The sequence below is a fragment of the Lepus europaeus genome, chromosome 3, assembly GCF_033115175.1.
Source record: "Lepus europaeus isolate LE1 chromosome 3, mLepTim1.pri, whole genome shotgun sequence".
Classification (NCBI taxonomy): domain Eukaryota; kingdom Metazoa; phylum Chordata; class Mammalia; order Lagomorpha; family Leporidae; genus Lepus; species Lepus europaeus.
In genome coordinates, this window is record NC_084829.1 from 138,461,587 (window position 1) to 138,478,614 (window position 17,028).

General features: G+C 48.9%; 1 protein-coding gene across 1 annotated transcript; it reads right to left on the reverse strand.

Annotated features, from left to right (window-relative positions):
• Positions 1–4,003: 4,003 nt before the first annotated feature.
• PERP (p53 apoptosis effector related to PMP22) lies at positions 4,004–15,621 on the reverse strand. The gene is made up of 3 exons (XM_062186826.1): positions 15,331–15,621; positions 6,099–6,239; positions 4,004–5,453 (listed from the first exon to the last, which is right to left on the reverse strand). The coding sequence occupies exons 1-3, from the start codon at positions 15,542–15,544 to the stop codon at positions 5,227–5,229; spliced, it is 582 nt and encodes a 193-aa protein (XP_062042810.1). The 5' UTR covers positions 15,545–15,621; the 3' UTR covers positions 4,004–5,226.
• Positions 15,622–17,028: the final 1,407 nt, after the last annotated feature.

A 17,028-nucleotide genomic window follows, 5' to 3' on the forward strand; every position in this document is an offset into this window, starting at 1 on the left:
CAATGCGCGAGAGGAAGGTCTGGGAACACTGAGGGAGTAACACTGTGCTGTGCCCTACTTTCCTCACACTACCCCAACACCCACACCTCTTCTACAGTGGAGGCTGTTATTCCTGTCTGAGCGTGGGAAAGTTATGCGTTGCCCTATGCTTCCATTTCTAGCCTGAATCCATAGGAGGGGCTCAAGGTGAGGTTGACACTGCGTTGCTACACTGGAAGCCCTTAGAGCAGAGCGTGCTAGTCAGTGAGCCTGGGCACCATCTCTGGTGTATGCCTACAGCTAGGGGGTCAGGTGGATGGAAGGGAAGCTGGGGCCAACTTAGTAATGCCTGCGGGGGCAGACCCCTCACCTACCCTGCTGACTTCCACCCTCTTCATGCCCAGTCATGCTCTCTTCCCTGCCAGCTGCAATCTTGGCTCCTCTTTGGCACTTATCAAGAAGTACAGCTGTGTTATTTCCCTGACAAACTTGAATTTGTCACTGGGCTTTTGACAATGGGACTCATTTTTCATCTTCCAGAAAGCTGACAAAAATCTCCTCTCAGCTAACGGATCTTTTCCCTGGTGTGCATTCATTCCCTCTGATGTTTGTTCACTAATCCATCATCTTTTCCTACTGCTCAGAAGAGATAGATGTCCTAAGAGTCCACTCCACCATCATGAATCAAAGGTTCTCTGGAATGTGAACAGTTTTTCTTCAAAGCTTTAGGGTTACTGATGCTCTTAATAGAGTCTGTATTCATTTAGTTTGCGGTTCTTCCACCTTAAGGAATATTCTTCAGTTCTTCATTAAACAAAAAAAGTCCATCCCTGCTTTAAGATGATTTTCATCAATTTCCACCTATGAAAAGCAATTTGAAAACACCAAACCCCAGCGTAACTTGACCCTGTTTACCTTGTCTGAGACTATTTGAGGTTTTTTTTTTTTTTTAGAACATTTGCCCTTTAATTTTCATTCAAAATCCAATTCTTTAAATATTTTAGTTACAAGTTCTGAGCTGTGAAGACAGTCGGAGATGCTGCAGGCACTCAGTATCGGCTCCCACCCCTGCCCCCTCCCCCACCTCCAGGTCTTGCTTCTTGGCTCAAGATACAAAGTCTGCTGCTCACTAACAGATGGCCCCAGTGTCAAGTGTCAGCGGCCTCAGGCCTGGATCTGGCTGGAGTCATGGAGCCCCAGAGCGTTCTCCATGCTCCAAGGAATTCCAGTGTCTGTGCCCAGACCCACAGGGCAGTCCCTCAGACACGCCATCAGTATTTCACCAGGCTATACGAACACCCTAAGGCTGGTTGCCCCTCTGTCTGTCCTCTCCACCCCGAGATCTGTGTCCTGCAGAAAACAGCAGGCCCTCCCCTCCCCAGGCCACAGCAGGAAGATGAGAAGGGCCGCCCAGTCCACGTGTTTATGCCAGCTGGAGTCTGAGCACCAGTCAACCTGAGCTGGCCCAGAGGAAGCCTCCCCTCCCCTGGCTCCACCAGGGCACCCTCTGCCCCACACCCTGTCCCACGACCAGGATACGCTAGAATCTGCTCTAAATGACAACAATGTTCCAGAGTGGTTCCTATTTGAGTAAATTAACAAATGAGTTAATATACAAGTGCTCCGATTCAGAGAATCTTGAGGGGCCAGCACTATGGTGTAGTAGACTAAGCATCTATCTGTGGTACCAGCATCCCACATGGGCACCGGGTTCATGTCCCAGCTACTCCTCTTCTAATCCACTTTCCCGCTAATGGCCTGGGAAAGCAGTAGAAGGTGGCCCAAGTGCTTGAGCCCCTAAACCCATGTGGGAGACCCAGGAGAAGCTCCTGGCTCCTGGTTCCTGGCTTCAGATCAGTGCAGCTCCGGTCGTTTTAGCCATTTGGGGAGTGAACCAACAGAAAGAAGACCTTTCTCTCTGTCTCTCCCTCTCACCATCTGTAACTCTACCTCTCAAATAAATAAATAAAATATTAAAAAAAAAAGAATTTTGAAGGGAAAGGGACCATTTGCAAGCATTTTATAGAAGAGGGTACTGAGACCAATGGGAGGAGAACTTCCCAAGTCTACACAGCAAGCATGAGCCTAAATAAGCCAGTTCCACTGTGCCTAGAAAGTGAGTCCATCCAGCACTCACACATTAGGAGGAATGTTTTTTACCAGTTCACACGGAGACCAACCTAGTTAAGTCACCATGACTATGTCCTTCCACTGTTTCTATTTCCTCCAAATAGGGGAAGCCTATCAAACTTTCTTCCCTCCCTCCCTCCCTCCCTCCCTCCCTTCCTCTTTCCCTCCTTTCTTTCCTTCCTTCCTTTCTTTTTTGCCAGTCCTGCAGTGTATGGTTTTGAAGCTGAAAGTAATTACACTTTATGACTACCTTGCAGGACAACTTGATATATTACTTCTTTGTCCTAATCAATAGTAAGAGGCACTTAGGCTAGCTGGCCGCCTATAGTGTGAGCATGAGATAATTGTTTTGGAATGTCGAACTGTTTATTTAAAAGGTGGAGACTCATAACAGAGCCAAGAACAACCTCGGCTTCACGGTGATCATTTAGTCTTTAGGTGGTTGCTTAGAGTCTCCATCAATTTCCAGATCCCAGAACTTTGCTTCTGCTTATGACATGAAGGTATCTGTCCTTGCGAATGGGAACCAACAAGAACAGAGTCTCAACACTTGAACAAGGCTGATAGAAACGGATCATTTCAGCCAGAGTGGTGACAGTGCATCTTCATCATAAATATTTCAAGTTGAAATGCTCCCATGGTTTCAGCTCACTGGTCCCAGCAAGTTGTATTTTCCTAAGTATATGCCATCAGGATTCAGAGCGTCATTGACTGCGGATGCTGACATCAACGGGAGGTGACCTGCCCAAGTCTGCACAGAAGCAAGAACCAAATATGCCCTTCAGGTGTGCCTAGAAATGAGCCCATTCAGCACTCACACATACTGTATTGGGCCAAGGCTGGATGGGAAAGAGTTCAAAGTCAAAAATGTCCATGACAGAGAAGCTTGCCATCTGAGTCATGTTCACATTCAATAGGAGATCGTGTTTTTTCTTCTCTAGATATCCAGTATCTTCTAGAATTAGATGTGCTATTATTTTGGCAGGTGGTATTTTTCACAATGCTCATGACCACTGCAAACTCTCTTCTAGTCACAAAATACTAGAATTTTTTTAAAAAAATGGTTGTGTAAATGATCACCAAGCGTACACTGCTCTAAAATTCAGGTTTGGAACATCCAGCCCTTGGGCCAATAGAAGGCCCACAAAATCGCCTGCTTGGGCCCTGCCAAGGCAACTGCAGAGGGGCTCAAATCAGCATATCTACAGCAGGCTGATTTGTAAGTGGATAATTTTCTGTGGCCTGTGAATGATGTGAGAAATACCCAAATGGCCCTTGGTGGAGAGGCAGTTCCCCATCTCTGAGTGGAAGCATCCAACCTGGCATTCTGAAAGGCACAAAAGACAAATCTCTGGCAAGGACCAACAAGCCAACAGAAGCGCTGGAGAGGAGCAGCTCCATTCCCCCACCCCTCGGCAGCCCCTCTCCACACTGACATGCACTGCAGAATGACCCAGTGACCCTTGGCAGGAAAAACCCACTCAGATGGGAAGGTGGACATGGGGAAAGGAGTGGTGTGGTGGCTGCTGCCACTGCCTAAATGAGAGGAGGAGGCTGTGAAGGGGATGGGAGAGGGAGACCCTCCAGCGGAACCACACATGGTTCTTCTGTGTCAGAACCTACTGGAAATCTCAGTGCTGTTCCCTCGGGTGGAAGCACTGGATAGACCTTGTTGGCCTCTGTGCAAGGGGTATTGTGGATTGAGGGAGAAGTTCAGGGAGTAGACTATTAGAATCAACTAATAGCCATTCAAAAATTGTCCCCAGACACCTAAAACACGCCTAAAAAATGACAAAAAGCAACTTTTTGTTTGACCTAATTGTTTATAACCCTCTCAATGCAGTTTTTTAAAAACTGCCTTCCCCACCATTGAAAACAAAAAACAAGCTAGACACAAGATTTAAAGACCTGGTTTATTGGGGGGAAAGTCATAATGGAAACTTCAATGGCTTATTCTGCAACTTACAAAATAATAATTTGATATACAAAATGATTTGGGTTTTCATTATGTCAATACAAATGGTAAAAAAAAAAATCCATCCAATATGTATTTGCCATTCAGAGAAAGTCACCTGCCTGAATTTTCCTGTTCCATGTTTTATGTCATGTTAAGTCTGTTTACCAAGGAAGACCAGGTTTTAACTAAATGTTTCTGCTTACAGTTGCAATCTATTAGAGCTGTCTCTGCATGATTCAAGCCCAGTGAGACCGGAGATGAAGAATCCATACTGTTTCTTCCCCTTAGGCTGTGCTGATGACACTTCTGTGATGGCAATGAACAGGCTTTAGAACATGACCTCATCATGTCCATCAGCCAAGGTCAACTAGACTGCCCATCTCTCAATCTGTCTACACCAGTCCTGAACACACAGACACGCAACAGTACGGATGTATCAATACAGCGTTTCCCAACACCCTAACCCTGTACACTACTCTAAAAGAGAAAATTTCATCCTAGCACTTCACTTCTCAAAGAGGCCTGGCAACAGCCGCAGACTTTGGGTAGTGAAGAAATACTTTCCTATGTGACATAGCAAGTCAGTGTGAGGCTCACACGAAAGCCAAGATTCGGGATGGTAATGACAAATCCTCACATACAATATGCACTTAGGAAACTATGTTGCTTCTTTAAATAGCTGCAAGCTTGAAAAAAATGGTTTTGCGTTTGGACTCTGAACATTTTCACTAATACCCCCCCTTCTCTCTAACCCTTTGTAGACCCATCCCATCTGGAAGAAAACAAACACTTGATCAGATCACGAACTCTGAGAAGCTTTCTGTTTCGCTTTAGCAAGTGGTAAGTTTCATGTTCATATTCTTTTCCAAATGCAATACAAATGTTCGGAATACACACAAGGAAATATTGTCATGTTCTAGGTAATTATGGAAAAGAAACAAGTCTTGTTGAATTCCACAAAACATATACAAAAGATGAATATGAAACTATAACACCATGTAAGAAACATTTTCTCTCCCAAGCTAAAAATGTAGAGCACTTGTGCCTAGCTGAATAATATACACATTGCTGGAGTACAGGTTCCGAGAAGCCTGGGGCAACAGTTTCTCCCTCTGGAATGGATCTCGGAGGCAAGGATCCTCTTCCCCCTCTGGCCTGCCTTAGGCCGAGGTGTAGAAGTACCTGGGCTTCGCATTGCCCAGCAGGTCGTCCTCGTAGTTGGGGAGACAGCAGAAGAAGAAGGCACAGCCAATCAGGATGATCGTGGCCGCCCACCCAAAGCCATAGGCCCAGTTAAAGATGTACGTGACAGCAGGGTTGAGATGCAGGTTGAAGGTCTGGGTGTACTTGACCGGGTAAATTACCAGCGAGATGATCTGGAACACAGCTAAGGGGAAGAAAAAAGAAATATCCCAGAGTATAAGTGCATGCATGAACGAATGATGGGACGCACAGCAACAGCAGATTAGCTCCCTCCCCCACATCATTTCTCTTTGAAATATGTGCTAGATCCACCTTTAAAATGCCAATGGGGATGGAGGAACCTGGTCCACCACAGGCCAAAAGAGGTTATTGGCTCTCATGGGTAAGAGATGCCTGGAACTGGGAAGCAGCAAACCTACTTACTGCCCACGTGAAACACAGACAGAAAACAGAGCCATTCTATGTCGCAGATGGCAGCGACTACACAGGCTAAGGAAACTACATGGCGGTGCTGACCTGGTCATCACACGGTCATGCAATGCTTTCAACTGGTGCAATGGGTCAGGGACACTCAGGCCTCCTAAGCATGGGGCTCTCAGGAGCTGCAAGGGGCCACCTAAGAGACAGGGGCACCCAGAGGGACAAACTGCAGCACCCGGTTGCGCAGCAGAGGATACACTGGGCTGATCCTACAACACCTCTCCTGCCACTTCTGCCGTGGTGGCACGCTTTGTGAGAGGAGGTCAGACATGGCTCCCTGCAGAACGGGCCACCGCTCTCCTGACACCCACCGGACGTGTGCACCAAGACGGCCCAGACACAGTCTTACCAGCCAGGGCGAGGAGGCCCCCGATCACTCTGAGGAAGACCAGCATCTGGGGTCCGCAGAGGGCGAAGAAGGACAGCACGAAGCAGATGACAAGGATGATGAAGCCACAGAAGAGCATGGCGGCCGCCGCCCGTCCCCACGCTGCGGGCAAACAGGACAGGAGTTAGCAAGGCAGGTGCCGCCAGTGTCCTGGACAGGCCCGAGCACCGCGGGACATCGAGCTGGCTTGCTTCTCACCACGTTGGACAGAAGGACAGCTGTTCTTTTGACCATCCTTAGGCACCGCATGTCCAGGGGAGAGTAAGCCATTCTCACGTAGGACACTCATGGACTGATGCTCGAAAGGCAGTTTTCCCTCCATGGGGGGAAACAATGGTACCTCGGAGAGTTCACCTCCAGGAAGCTGTTGCCCACATAAGAAACTTGCTGCATCAGCAGGTAGGCTGCAAAGGTTCACCCAAGCTCTTACATAGCACACCAGAATAAACAGGTTCGTTGGCACCAAACCATCCAGATTGCAAACCCTTTGGGAAATGTTCCAAACACTTTTAAATGAGTCTTTTGTTTTATATTCATGGTTGATTCCATGCAAAAATAATCACTGGAAAATATGCATTTACAACCCAGGCAGAGATGTTAAATAAAACAACGTAAAGGTAGAGAAGAAGCTATGGTTTTTATAACAAGTTTAGTAGCAAACAACGTTCTTATATCCCTAAACGTTTCATTTCTAAAACTTTAATTTAGAATACATTGTGCATATTTATTTATTTACTTGTATGAACGACAGTGAGAGACAGCAGGAAAGAGGAAGAGAGAGAGAGAGAGGTTTTCCATCCTCTGTTTTCGCTCCCCAAATGCCCTCAACAGACAGGACTGGGCCAGGATGAACTCAGGAGGCAGGAACCCCATCTGGGTGTCCCATGTGGGTGGCAGGGAGACAAGCATGAGAGCCATCATCTGCCGCCTCCCAGATGCACCAGCAGGAAGCTGGCACTTCCATGTGGGATGACGACATCCCAAGCGGTGGCTTAAACCACTGCACCACCACACCCACCCCTGCATAAGAGTTCTGTATTATTGATGCTGGCCCTTGAAAAGCCTCAGGAGGAGACAGGAACTGAGTTCCCAGTGTGAGGGTCTATATGGGGACCACCAGCCCTGTGCCGTCCACTCTGTGTCTGACAATACAGGGACACGTGTGACGCACACAAAGAGGACGGCAGTCAGTCATTGCTGGAGTTCAGCCTGCACTGGTCTTCTCAGGCTTCCCTATAGCACCTTTGCTGTGAGCTAGTGCAGGACTGGCGTTAGCTCCCCGAATCCCCGCAGCCACTGTTAGAGCTCGCACTGTGACCGTTTCTATTTCAGAAAGGAAGATACACATGGGCCTTGAGAGCTCAAATAACCTGTTCATGGCTACACAGTAGATGGTTGTGTCGGAATCTGATTGCCGGCCTGTCTGAATGCAAATCATGACCCTCATTTCTGAGATATGATTCATGTAACTTAAATACACCTTTGCAAAGGGTGCACTTTTTTAAAGATTTATTGGAAAGTCAAAATTACAGAGAAGGAGAGGCAGAGGCAGGGAGAGAGAGAAAGAAAGATCTTCCATCTGCTGGTTCACTCCCCAAACAGCCACAAGGGCCAGAGCTGGGCCAGGAGCCAGGAGCTTCAGCCAGGTCTCCCAAGTGGGTGCAAGAGCCCAGGGACTTGGGCCATCTTCCACTGCCTTCCCAGGTGCACTTGCAAGGAGCTGGATCGGAAAAGGAGCAACTGGGTCTCGAACTAGTGCCCATATGGGATGCCAGCGCTGCAGACGGTGGCCTTACCCATTATGCCACAGTGCTGGCCTCTTCCAGAACATTTTTGTCACCCCCAAAAGAAACCCTATGCCTATCTGCAGTCATTCTCCACTCCTCCCTTACTCCTGCTCTGGCCACTAGTACTCTTCTGTGCCTATGCAGGTGCCTGCTCTGGGCACTGGGCATAAATACAGTTTTACACAGTGTGGCCTTGCGGCTAGCTTCTCTCACCGAGCAAGTGTTTCCCAGGGTCATCGTGTTGTGCGTGTATCAGTACTTCATTCTTTTCATGGCAGAATAACACCCTAGTATATGGATGGACCACATATACAGCATCCTTCCACTCATCCCGGAAGCACACACACACTCTTAACCGGGACTCCTCACTGCACGTGAGAAGGAGAGGCATGTGCCCTCTGCCGTGGTACTTGGGCCATCTTCCACTGCTTTCCCAGGCCAATAGCAGGGAGTTGGATGGGAAGAGGAGCAGCCGGGACTAGAACCAGCGCCCAAATGAGATGCAGTCCACGCAGGCGGAAGCTTAGCTTACTACTCCCAGTGCCACCAGGATCAGTGACAGATTTTAAGGATAAGATTAAAAGGGAATGTTTTCTTTTAAAATAGAAATTCATACACCCAAATGTGAAATTTAGTTAGGCCTGTTTCCTCACTTTTGCCCTATACTTGAAGTAACGTAGTAGTTGCGGGCATTTGGGGCAGTGAACCATGGGAGCACTCTCTCTCTCTCCCTGCTCTCTCCTTTGCTTCCCTTACCTTCCCCTCGTTCCCTCCCTCTCTTTCAAATAAATAAAACAAATAAATTTGTTTTTTAAAAAAATGGTAAATTTAACAGTGGGCATTTGGCACAGTGGGTAAGACACCAACGCCCCGGACACCCACATCCCGCATCAGCATGGCTGGGGTTTGCCTTCTGGCTCTGCTCGGAACTCCTACTTCCTGCTACTGCGCATCCTGGGAGGGAGCAGGTGACGGCTCAGGTCCACATCCTGACGTGGACGTGGGAGACCCAGGCTGATTCCTGGCTCCTGGTTTTGGCATAACCCCAGCCCCAAGTATTGTGGGCACTTGGGAGTGACCAAGGGATGGGAGATCTCTGTCTCTCTCTGTCTCTGCCTGTCAAACAAATACGTAGACAAAAATGTAAATATGTAATTTTTGAAAAGATGTATATTTAGGAGCAAAATAATTAAAGCCCACATATAATTTTTCCATAACACACATTTCCATAAACTTTAAAGACTTCTTGCATTTCTTGCATCTATAACTAACATTTGGAAAAAACTAAAATAGTTGACTAAATTCCTTATAAAACAGACACATACTACCAAAAAGGACCATGTAACTTTTGGTATATATGGCAGTTATAGCCAACAGTTTAGTTGTATAGCCATTATAGTCTCATTTCTGTAGATTTTTATGACTACTATCAATTATTAAGTTCAATTCAAATAAGTAAAATTTATTGTTCCACATAAAGAAATGAAAATTTTATCCAATGAATTTGATTTCTTTTATTTACTGGAAAAATTTATTTTTCTCACTTTGAAACTGTAAAATGAAAGACAACACATCTACATGTATATATATATGCATTCTGAGAAATGCAGACAAAATAACTATAAATTATACAGCAGAATGTGAGTTTCCAATAAAGACAGGAGAAACATCCTAACAAGGAACATTTTTTTGAAAAAAAAGATTTATTTGTTTGAAAGACAGAGTTAGAGAGAGAGAGAGACAGAGATCTTCCATCTGTTGGTTCACTCCCCGATAGCTGCAATGGCCATCAGCTGAGCTGATCCAAAGCCAGGAGCTTCTTCTGAGTCTCCCATGTGTGTGCAGGGGCCCAAGCACTTGGGCCATCTTCTGCTGCTTTTCCAAGTGGATTATCAAGGAGCTGAATCAGAAGTGGAGCAGCCAGGACTAGAACTGGCACCTAGATGGGATGCTGGCACTGCAGGTGGCTTTATCCGCTGTGCCACAGTGCTGGCCCCACCAAGAAACGTATTTTAACATTCAACTCTGACAATCACAGACTTAAAAGTATAACTAATAAATTCTATTTAATGTTGCTATAAAGAGTAATAACAACTGTACATGTTTACTTGAGGAAAATAAAAACACAGAATTGCTGTTACGACTTCCTCTGGCATGGCTGCAGTATAATGTATGCTTACTTTCAGGTACTCGGACGAAATCAGACAAAAGAAATAGTGAACCAAGTCAGCCAACAGTACACCAACAGGTGAACACAAATACAGAGGCTGGCCATCTTAAGAACTTTTCCTGGGGCCAGTGTTGTGGTACAGCTTCCAATCGAGCTCTCTGCTAACACTCCTGAGAAAGCAGCAGGAGATGGGACCAGCGCTGTGGTGTGGTGGGTAAAGCCACCGTGTATGGCGCTAGCATCTTATATGGGCACTGGTTCAAGTGCCAGCTGCTGCACTTTCGATCCAGCTCTCTGCTATGGCCTGGGAAAGCAGTAGAAGACGCCCCAAGTGCTTGAACCCCAGCACCCATGTAGTAGACATAGAAGAAGCTTCTGGCTCCTGGCTTCAGACCAGCCCAGCTCCAGCCAGGGCAGCCATTTGGGGAATGAACCAGCAGATGGAAGACCCCTCTCTAGAGGGAACCAGCAGATGGAAGACCTCTCTCTAGAGGGAACCAGCAGATGGAAGACCTCTCTCTCTCTCTCTTTCTCTCTCTCTTTCTCTCTCTCTCTGCCTCTCTGTAACTCTGCCTTTCAAATAATAAATAAATCATAAAAAAAAAAAGAAAGCTGTGGCTTGGGCCACAGCTGCCCATATAGGAGACCCAGATGGCATTGCAGGCTCCTAGCTTCCTTCCATTGCAAGCATTTAGAGAGTGAACCAGCAGATGAAAGAGATCAATCTCTCTCTCTCTCTCTCTCTCTCCCTCCCTCCAACACTGTCTTTCCAATCAATAGATCTTCCAAAAAAAAATTTTTTTTTCCTATGCCACATTCATGTCTTACCTATTTAAAATGCTGAGTGTAAAGAAATTCAGAATGGAAAACTAAGTGGCACTGAGTCTTGGGAAAGCTGCCTTGGGAGCAGAACGTGTCAAACCTGCTCCTATAGCACAGAAACACCCACGGTGAATCACTCGCTGTTACCCAGGACAGACATCTGTAAAGGCAGACTTCGAAAGACGCTGACTGCAGAATGGCAAGCCTCCCCAGGAGGGCCACCTGCCTCCCCAGGCAGTGACTGCTTTCTTTTACAATACGCAGATCCCAGGCCAGCCCTGGGCAGGATGCCTGCAGCCCAGCCTCCCACGCGTGAGAGGGGCCAATGCCCCACGTGGACTTAGAACTCGGCTAATCTCCAGGACACACATGTTGAAAATTTAACCTCAGACTACACCCTAAGTGCCTTCGGTTTCACTTAATTACCCGGAATGAACTTGTTTCTAGACTTTTACCCAAACCTTTGGGAAATGTTCGCATTTTTACTTTCACCATACTGATCAACCCCTACAAGAAAGCATGAATTTTTAGAGCTTGAACTGAAGCTACGCCTTTTGGGATTGAACAGACAACCCACTGTCATCCTCAAAGGTGGACGGTTCATTGTCATCTGAACACAGGTTTATCCTTCCTTGCTATTTTGATTTGATTTGATCTGATTACCCTTTCCAACTCAGAGAGAGAAACAGGAGGGAGTAGGGGAGAGGCGCAGGGGTGGAGCTCCCTGGGTGTGAGATTCCCGGCGTTCTCTGCATTTCTCCCCTGACTGTAGGCTCTGAGCCTGTCACTCCAGTCCATGGCCCACTTTAGTCTCATCACAGGAGTGGGGAAGCCACCCACCACCCAGCAACTGGCACCCTGCACACAAGGTAGAGAACAGTGCCCTGGGACTCTATTGCAAAATATTTACAAGTTTATCAAATGGAAGGAGACAGCTGGAATGCAGGAAGAAAGGTGAAGAGAAAGGCTTTTAAACAAACAGCCCCTTGCAGGGAACAGAACAAGGGAAGCAGATCCCGGAGGGGGGCTGTGCATGGGAGCTGCGCTTTAATCCCCCTGTGATTCCGGCAGGCCAGGAGTCCCTGTCTGTTTACAGAGCAAAGGCCACCAGAAGGGCCCCAGGGTCTCTGTGCAGAGGGCAGGGAACCTGGAGTGGCCTGGCTTACAGATCCTCTTACATACGTGTGACATTGTGAAGCCAACAGAGTGGCCAGTTTTTAACTCTGCTTACACAAACACACCCGTGGACACACAACGCATAATCGTCTACTAATGACTAGTTTCATAAAATAAGAATAATTTAATATCTCACACCCCCAAAAAGCCACAAAGGTATAATATCCAAAAGAACTCATTTAAGTTGAATTTATCCCAATGAAAACTGTTCACTTCTGATTTATTTGTCCCGTTTCCTCTACATTTAAGAAACACAGGGCTACATGACCTAAAAATATTCCACCTAACATTCTGATTTTTTTTTTTTTTTGGCTTCTCCAAGAGGGACCACGGGATGCATTCTGTGGTATTCAGATGTGATTCTGGCAAAAATGAGATTCTCCATTCTGAGTTCAGATTAAAGTCGGACTCCCTCCCCTTGTTAGGTGAATAAACTCATCCCCATTATTCTCAAACGGCCTTGAACTCTACCAGCTGACGTCTAAAATAGCCCCCTGATAAGTCCTTTTCCTAACAGCCTTTCTTAAAATGGAGAGAAAGCACCAGCCCTGTCAAAACAGTACGGGGAGCCTGAATTTTGCATTTTGTCTACATGCCATTTGATCATTTCAATCATATACATCTCGATTTTATTTTCCTGTGTTGACAAATATAAACTATGATTTAAACAAAAATGCAAACAAGTATCTGTTTAAGCTCCACTTTAATTTTGCTTTTACCGTCAGGGACAAGGAAAGATTCAGTGAATAATCTGGAAAAAAAAAAAAAAACCTGAGGTGATTGGGTCATCTAAAGATCTTCAAGAACATAATAATAGTGAGGAACCTAATCTGCTATTTTATAAGTTCTAAGGAATTATTTATCTTGATAAAAATGTCTGTATTCTTGAGGGCTATTGTCAACACTTGCTAATGACCCACGTCTTGTCTTCCAAATGACTGGTGTGAGTATCAGCTAACAAAACGACATAAACACTGCCATAAAAAGGCTTGCTCTCTTACTAGTTGCCATAGTAAATCAAAATATTTTCCTATTATGCATCAAGACTTTAAAAACAGGGTCCGCACACACTGGACGCCTGTGAGTCCTGGCGCTATCCCTTCACTTTGAGCCATCACCCTGACTCTGGGTTGGTGCGTACGTGGGTTGGGGGGGGTGTAAAGTGCTCAGCGCATCGCACCTCTTGTCAACACAGTGTTTCCAGCAAAGCCTTACTTCAGCTATCTGAGAATCTGTGAGTTCAGAGAAGCCAGGACTGTCACCCCACACCTGTAGGAAGACACGGTGGCTCCACTTCCCAGGCGGAGCCAGCGCCTGCAGGAGATGGGCGAGGATTAATGAGAGCTTCTTCGCCCAGCTGACTACAATGGCAGGAGACAGGCCTCACGCCGGCTCCCAGACCCTGGATTTGCGATCTGATGATAGGGCCTGCGGGAGAGAATCCTACTGGCATTCTAACCATCCTCGCAAAGGTAACAGGAGTAAGGAAACTGAGTTCTAAAGCCAGTTCTACAATCGGTCAGGCCGGCACTCTAAAGACAGGACAGATTTTTCCAGATTTACTTGGAAAACGCAGCTTTGCCCAAAACCCAGGCCAATCGCTGTGTCCAACTGAGACAAACCATGCTAGATCTGCCTTTTCTTTGCAACAGGAAGATTCCATGCTGTAGACTTTATCTGATTAAAAAATCAAAGCGAGCAACAAAGCCTGCTTACTCCACAGACACAGCGCGGGCTAATGGGTGTGAGGCTGGAGCGGCCGCACCCTAGAAAGGTGAGCTCACCCTCCAAATGGAAGCCATTGAGCAGGGCTTTGTGTGCGTTTCACCAGAGGGCTGCGGTGCCGGCCAGCGCCATGCCGGCAGGAGTGCGGGTGGTGGCTGGGCCGGCTGCCTGCGTTATGGGGAGAGCCCTGCACAGCGTCCTCTGGGTCCTCGCAGCAGGGAGCTAGGTTTGTTCAAAACACACGAGCTGACCTGTTGCATCTCCCCCCAACAGCCTGGGTCCCTGTGCATTTTAACTCAAAGACACAGTTAGCTCATTCCAAATCAAGTCCTTGTGAACATCGGAGAGACTTGGGGGTAACACAGACCGTGGCAGGTGCAGGGCCTGCGCGTTTTCAGGAGAGAAAAGCTCAGGTGCTCAGGTGAAAGCAGGCACTTCTGGGCCTGATGAGGAAGGGGTTCATCCAGGGAACACCCCAACAGCTCCACAAGCGATCAAACCCACCCCGCGGCTGGCACAGGGCCCCAGAGCCACAGGCAGAACAGGATTGAGGAGGAAGCCCCCGGCCACTTCGGGAAAGAAAATCCAACAGCAGCTAGCGAACAAAGGGCGCCTGCTTTAATGCCGTTAACTCGGCGGCGAAAGCCCCATAGGCATCGGGGTTTTGCTGCTGCTTTTCCCCGCGGGGCCCATTTGCGTGGACACTCACACTGCACACCCGCTCACTCGGGCCCACCCCGGGCATGGGCAGGAGCCCACAGCGAGGGGCCGCCCCCCTGCGTGGACACTGGGTCAAGCGCCCAGGCCTGCTCCAGCCTGCAAGCCACCGCACTCCATCCGCAGGGACCCACGCTGACCGCTCAGTGGCTCTGCCCCACTTCGCTTTCCAGACTCCCAATCCGGTTAACAGAAACAAAGTTTCTAAAGGGCTGTGCTGAAGCCGCAGGGCCGCTCCCGGAGCAAGCGCTAACAGGAACTGGCCGAGTGCGTGGAACGCCCAGGAGTCCACAGCAATCCCAGGTGCTGGAGCTTCGCCTGCGTGGGCTTTTGTTTTCCAATGGGAAATATTTCTTTGGGTAAGATCAAGTTACAAGGACCCACCGGCATCAGGCAGGGAATATGATTTTAATACTTGGATTTTAATACTAAGGAGAACCAAGGGAGAAGGAAGACGAGAAGATTCAACAGGTCTCCAAGAAAATATACTTTGTTCCTTAGGCGTACTCATCTAAGCCTTCCTAGTGGCTGAACCCCATAACTCCCAAGATTTGAATTAGGGCCATTTTCTTCCGTAGTTGCGATTGCTTTGGGTCACCCAAAGTGGCTTTTGGTTCAGGTCGAAAGCAGGAGCCTTAAGTCTAAATAGACATTTTAAAAAATAATAATAATAAAGAAAGAAAAGAAAAAAAGAAGAAGAAAAGAAAAACGGTAGCCACTAGCCCGGACTGCGTAAAACCCTTCCCGCGCAGGCCGCAGCCCCGAGGACTTCCCGGAGGTGGCGGCGGGCACTCACCGTACTCCATGAGGCTCTGGCATCCTTCCTCGTAGGACCCGCTGCCGCCGCCCTCGCCCAGGCATTTCCACCAGAGCGAGGACGTCTGGCCGTGGTCGCTCGACTGCAGCCAGCCGCGGCCGGCCAGCGCGATGATGTCGAAGGCGATGGCGCTGAGCAGGAGCAGGGGCAGGATCCACCTGCAGCGTTCGCAGGCCAGGCCGCAGCGCAGCATCGTGGACGGTCGCGGCGCGGAGCGGAGCGGGGCTGCGCGCGGGGCACGGGCGGCGGCCGAGAGTGGCCCGCGAGCGCGGGGGCCGCGACAAAAGGGAAGAGGAGGCCGCGGGGAGGCGGCGCGCGGGGCGCGGCGCGCGGCCACACCTCGAGGCCGGTGACTCAGAGCGCGCCCGCCCGGACCTGCCCGGCCGGCCCCCGGCTCGGGTTACACCCGGCGGCCGGCTTAACCCTGCCGGGGGCGGCGTGCCAGAGGCGGGCCCGGGGACCCTGCCCCAGGCGCCGCGGGACTTCGGCTGCGTGCCGCGTGGCACCTGCCCGGTCGTGTGTGCGTTTCACGCGCGTGGAGGCGGCTGTCCCAGCGGCGAGCGTGCACGCAGGCTGCGGGCCGCTGGACCGGGAGCCCCGCGCGCCCTGCCGGGCCCCGCCTTGGCACTCTGGACCCTGGCTCCGGGGTGACGGGCCTGCTGCGCCTGTGCCACCACGGACGCCATGATTATTGCTGTGTGTGTCCCCGGTGTCTAGTTCCGAGCCTGGGCCAGAGAGGAGGTTCAGCGACTTGGGTGAACGGGCGGATTTCCCTTGAGGGAGCCCCTCAGGTGGCCTCCCACCCCCTTGGCTCCCTGTCCCTGCTCAGACCCCGCTTTGAGCCGCTCTCCATTGGCTCCTTTGGCTTCTCCAGACAAAACCCCTAGGTCAGCAAGCCCGCCAGTCGGATCGCCCCGTAGCTTCCTCCATCCCGCAGGTGTGGCCGAGCGGGTGGGGCGGCAGCCGGGAGAGGCCCAGCCGCAGCAGCAGGCGCCAAGGTGGCCTCGGCCGAGTGGAGGAGACGTCCCAGGAGCGTCCCTTCTTACCCCGGATCTCAGAAGAGCGCTTCTGGATGCCTTGGGTCTTCCTCCGGCTTGGTGAAAACAAGCGGGAAGTTAAAGCAAGTCCGAACTTTAGTCCTCTACGTTTCCATTTCTTCTCCAGGGAAACTGGGCTATTTTGTCCTGGGCGGGTCTCTGACAATTTTGAGAACAAATAAAGGTACCCAGAAAGGGGCTGAAGCCATATGAAGTCTTTTTCCGTAGCCTCCCTTGTGTGTCAATCAAGTTGCACATAAACCAACTTCCCGTATTTTCATTAGCGGTAAATAATTCGTTGCATAGACTGGCACGAAGCCTTGTTCTGAGAAAAGTGAGGCCCATACGGTGTAGATTTGTGAGGGTAAATGTAATGTTTGTGTTTTCAGGGCTTTCAAAAGTAATGCAAATGTTTGCGCAATTAGCTATAATTTATCTATGAGGGAAAAAATAACCTTTCAAATCAAATAAGCAAACTCATAAGCAAACTGGTTTTGCAAACAAATGAGAGAGGCACAAGTATCTTAATGTCTGAAAAATTTTGCACTACATGTAGCTTTTTTTCTTGTTCCAATGAAGCCACGGCGCACCGATGCTGGGTGGACACAAGGAAAGTGGCTCTTCAGAACTTCTCAAAGAG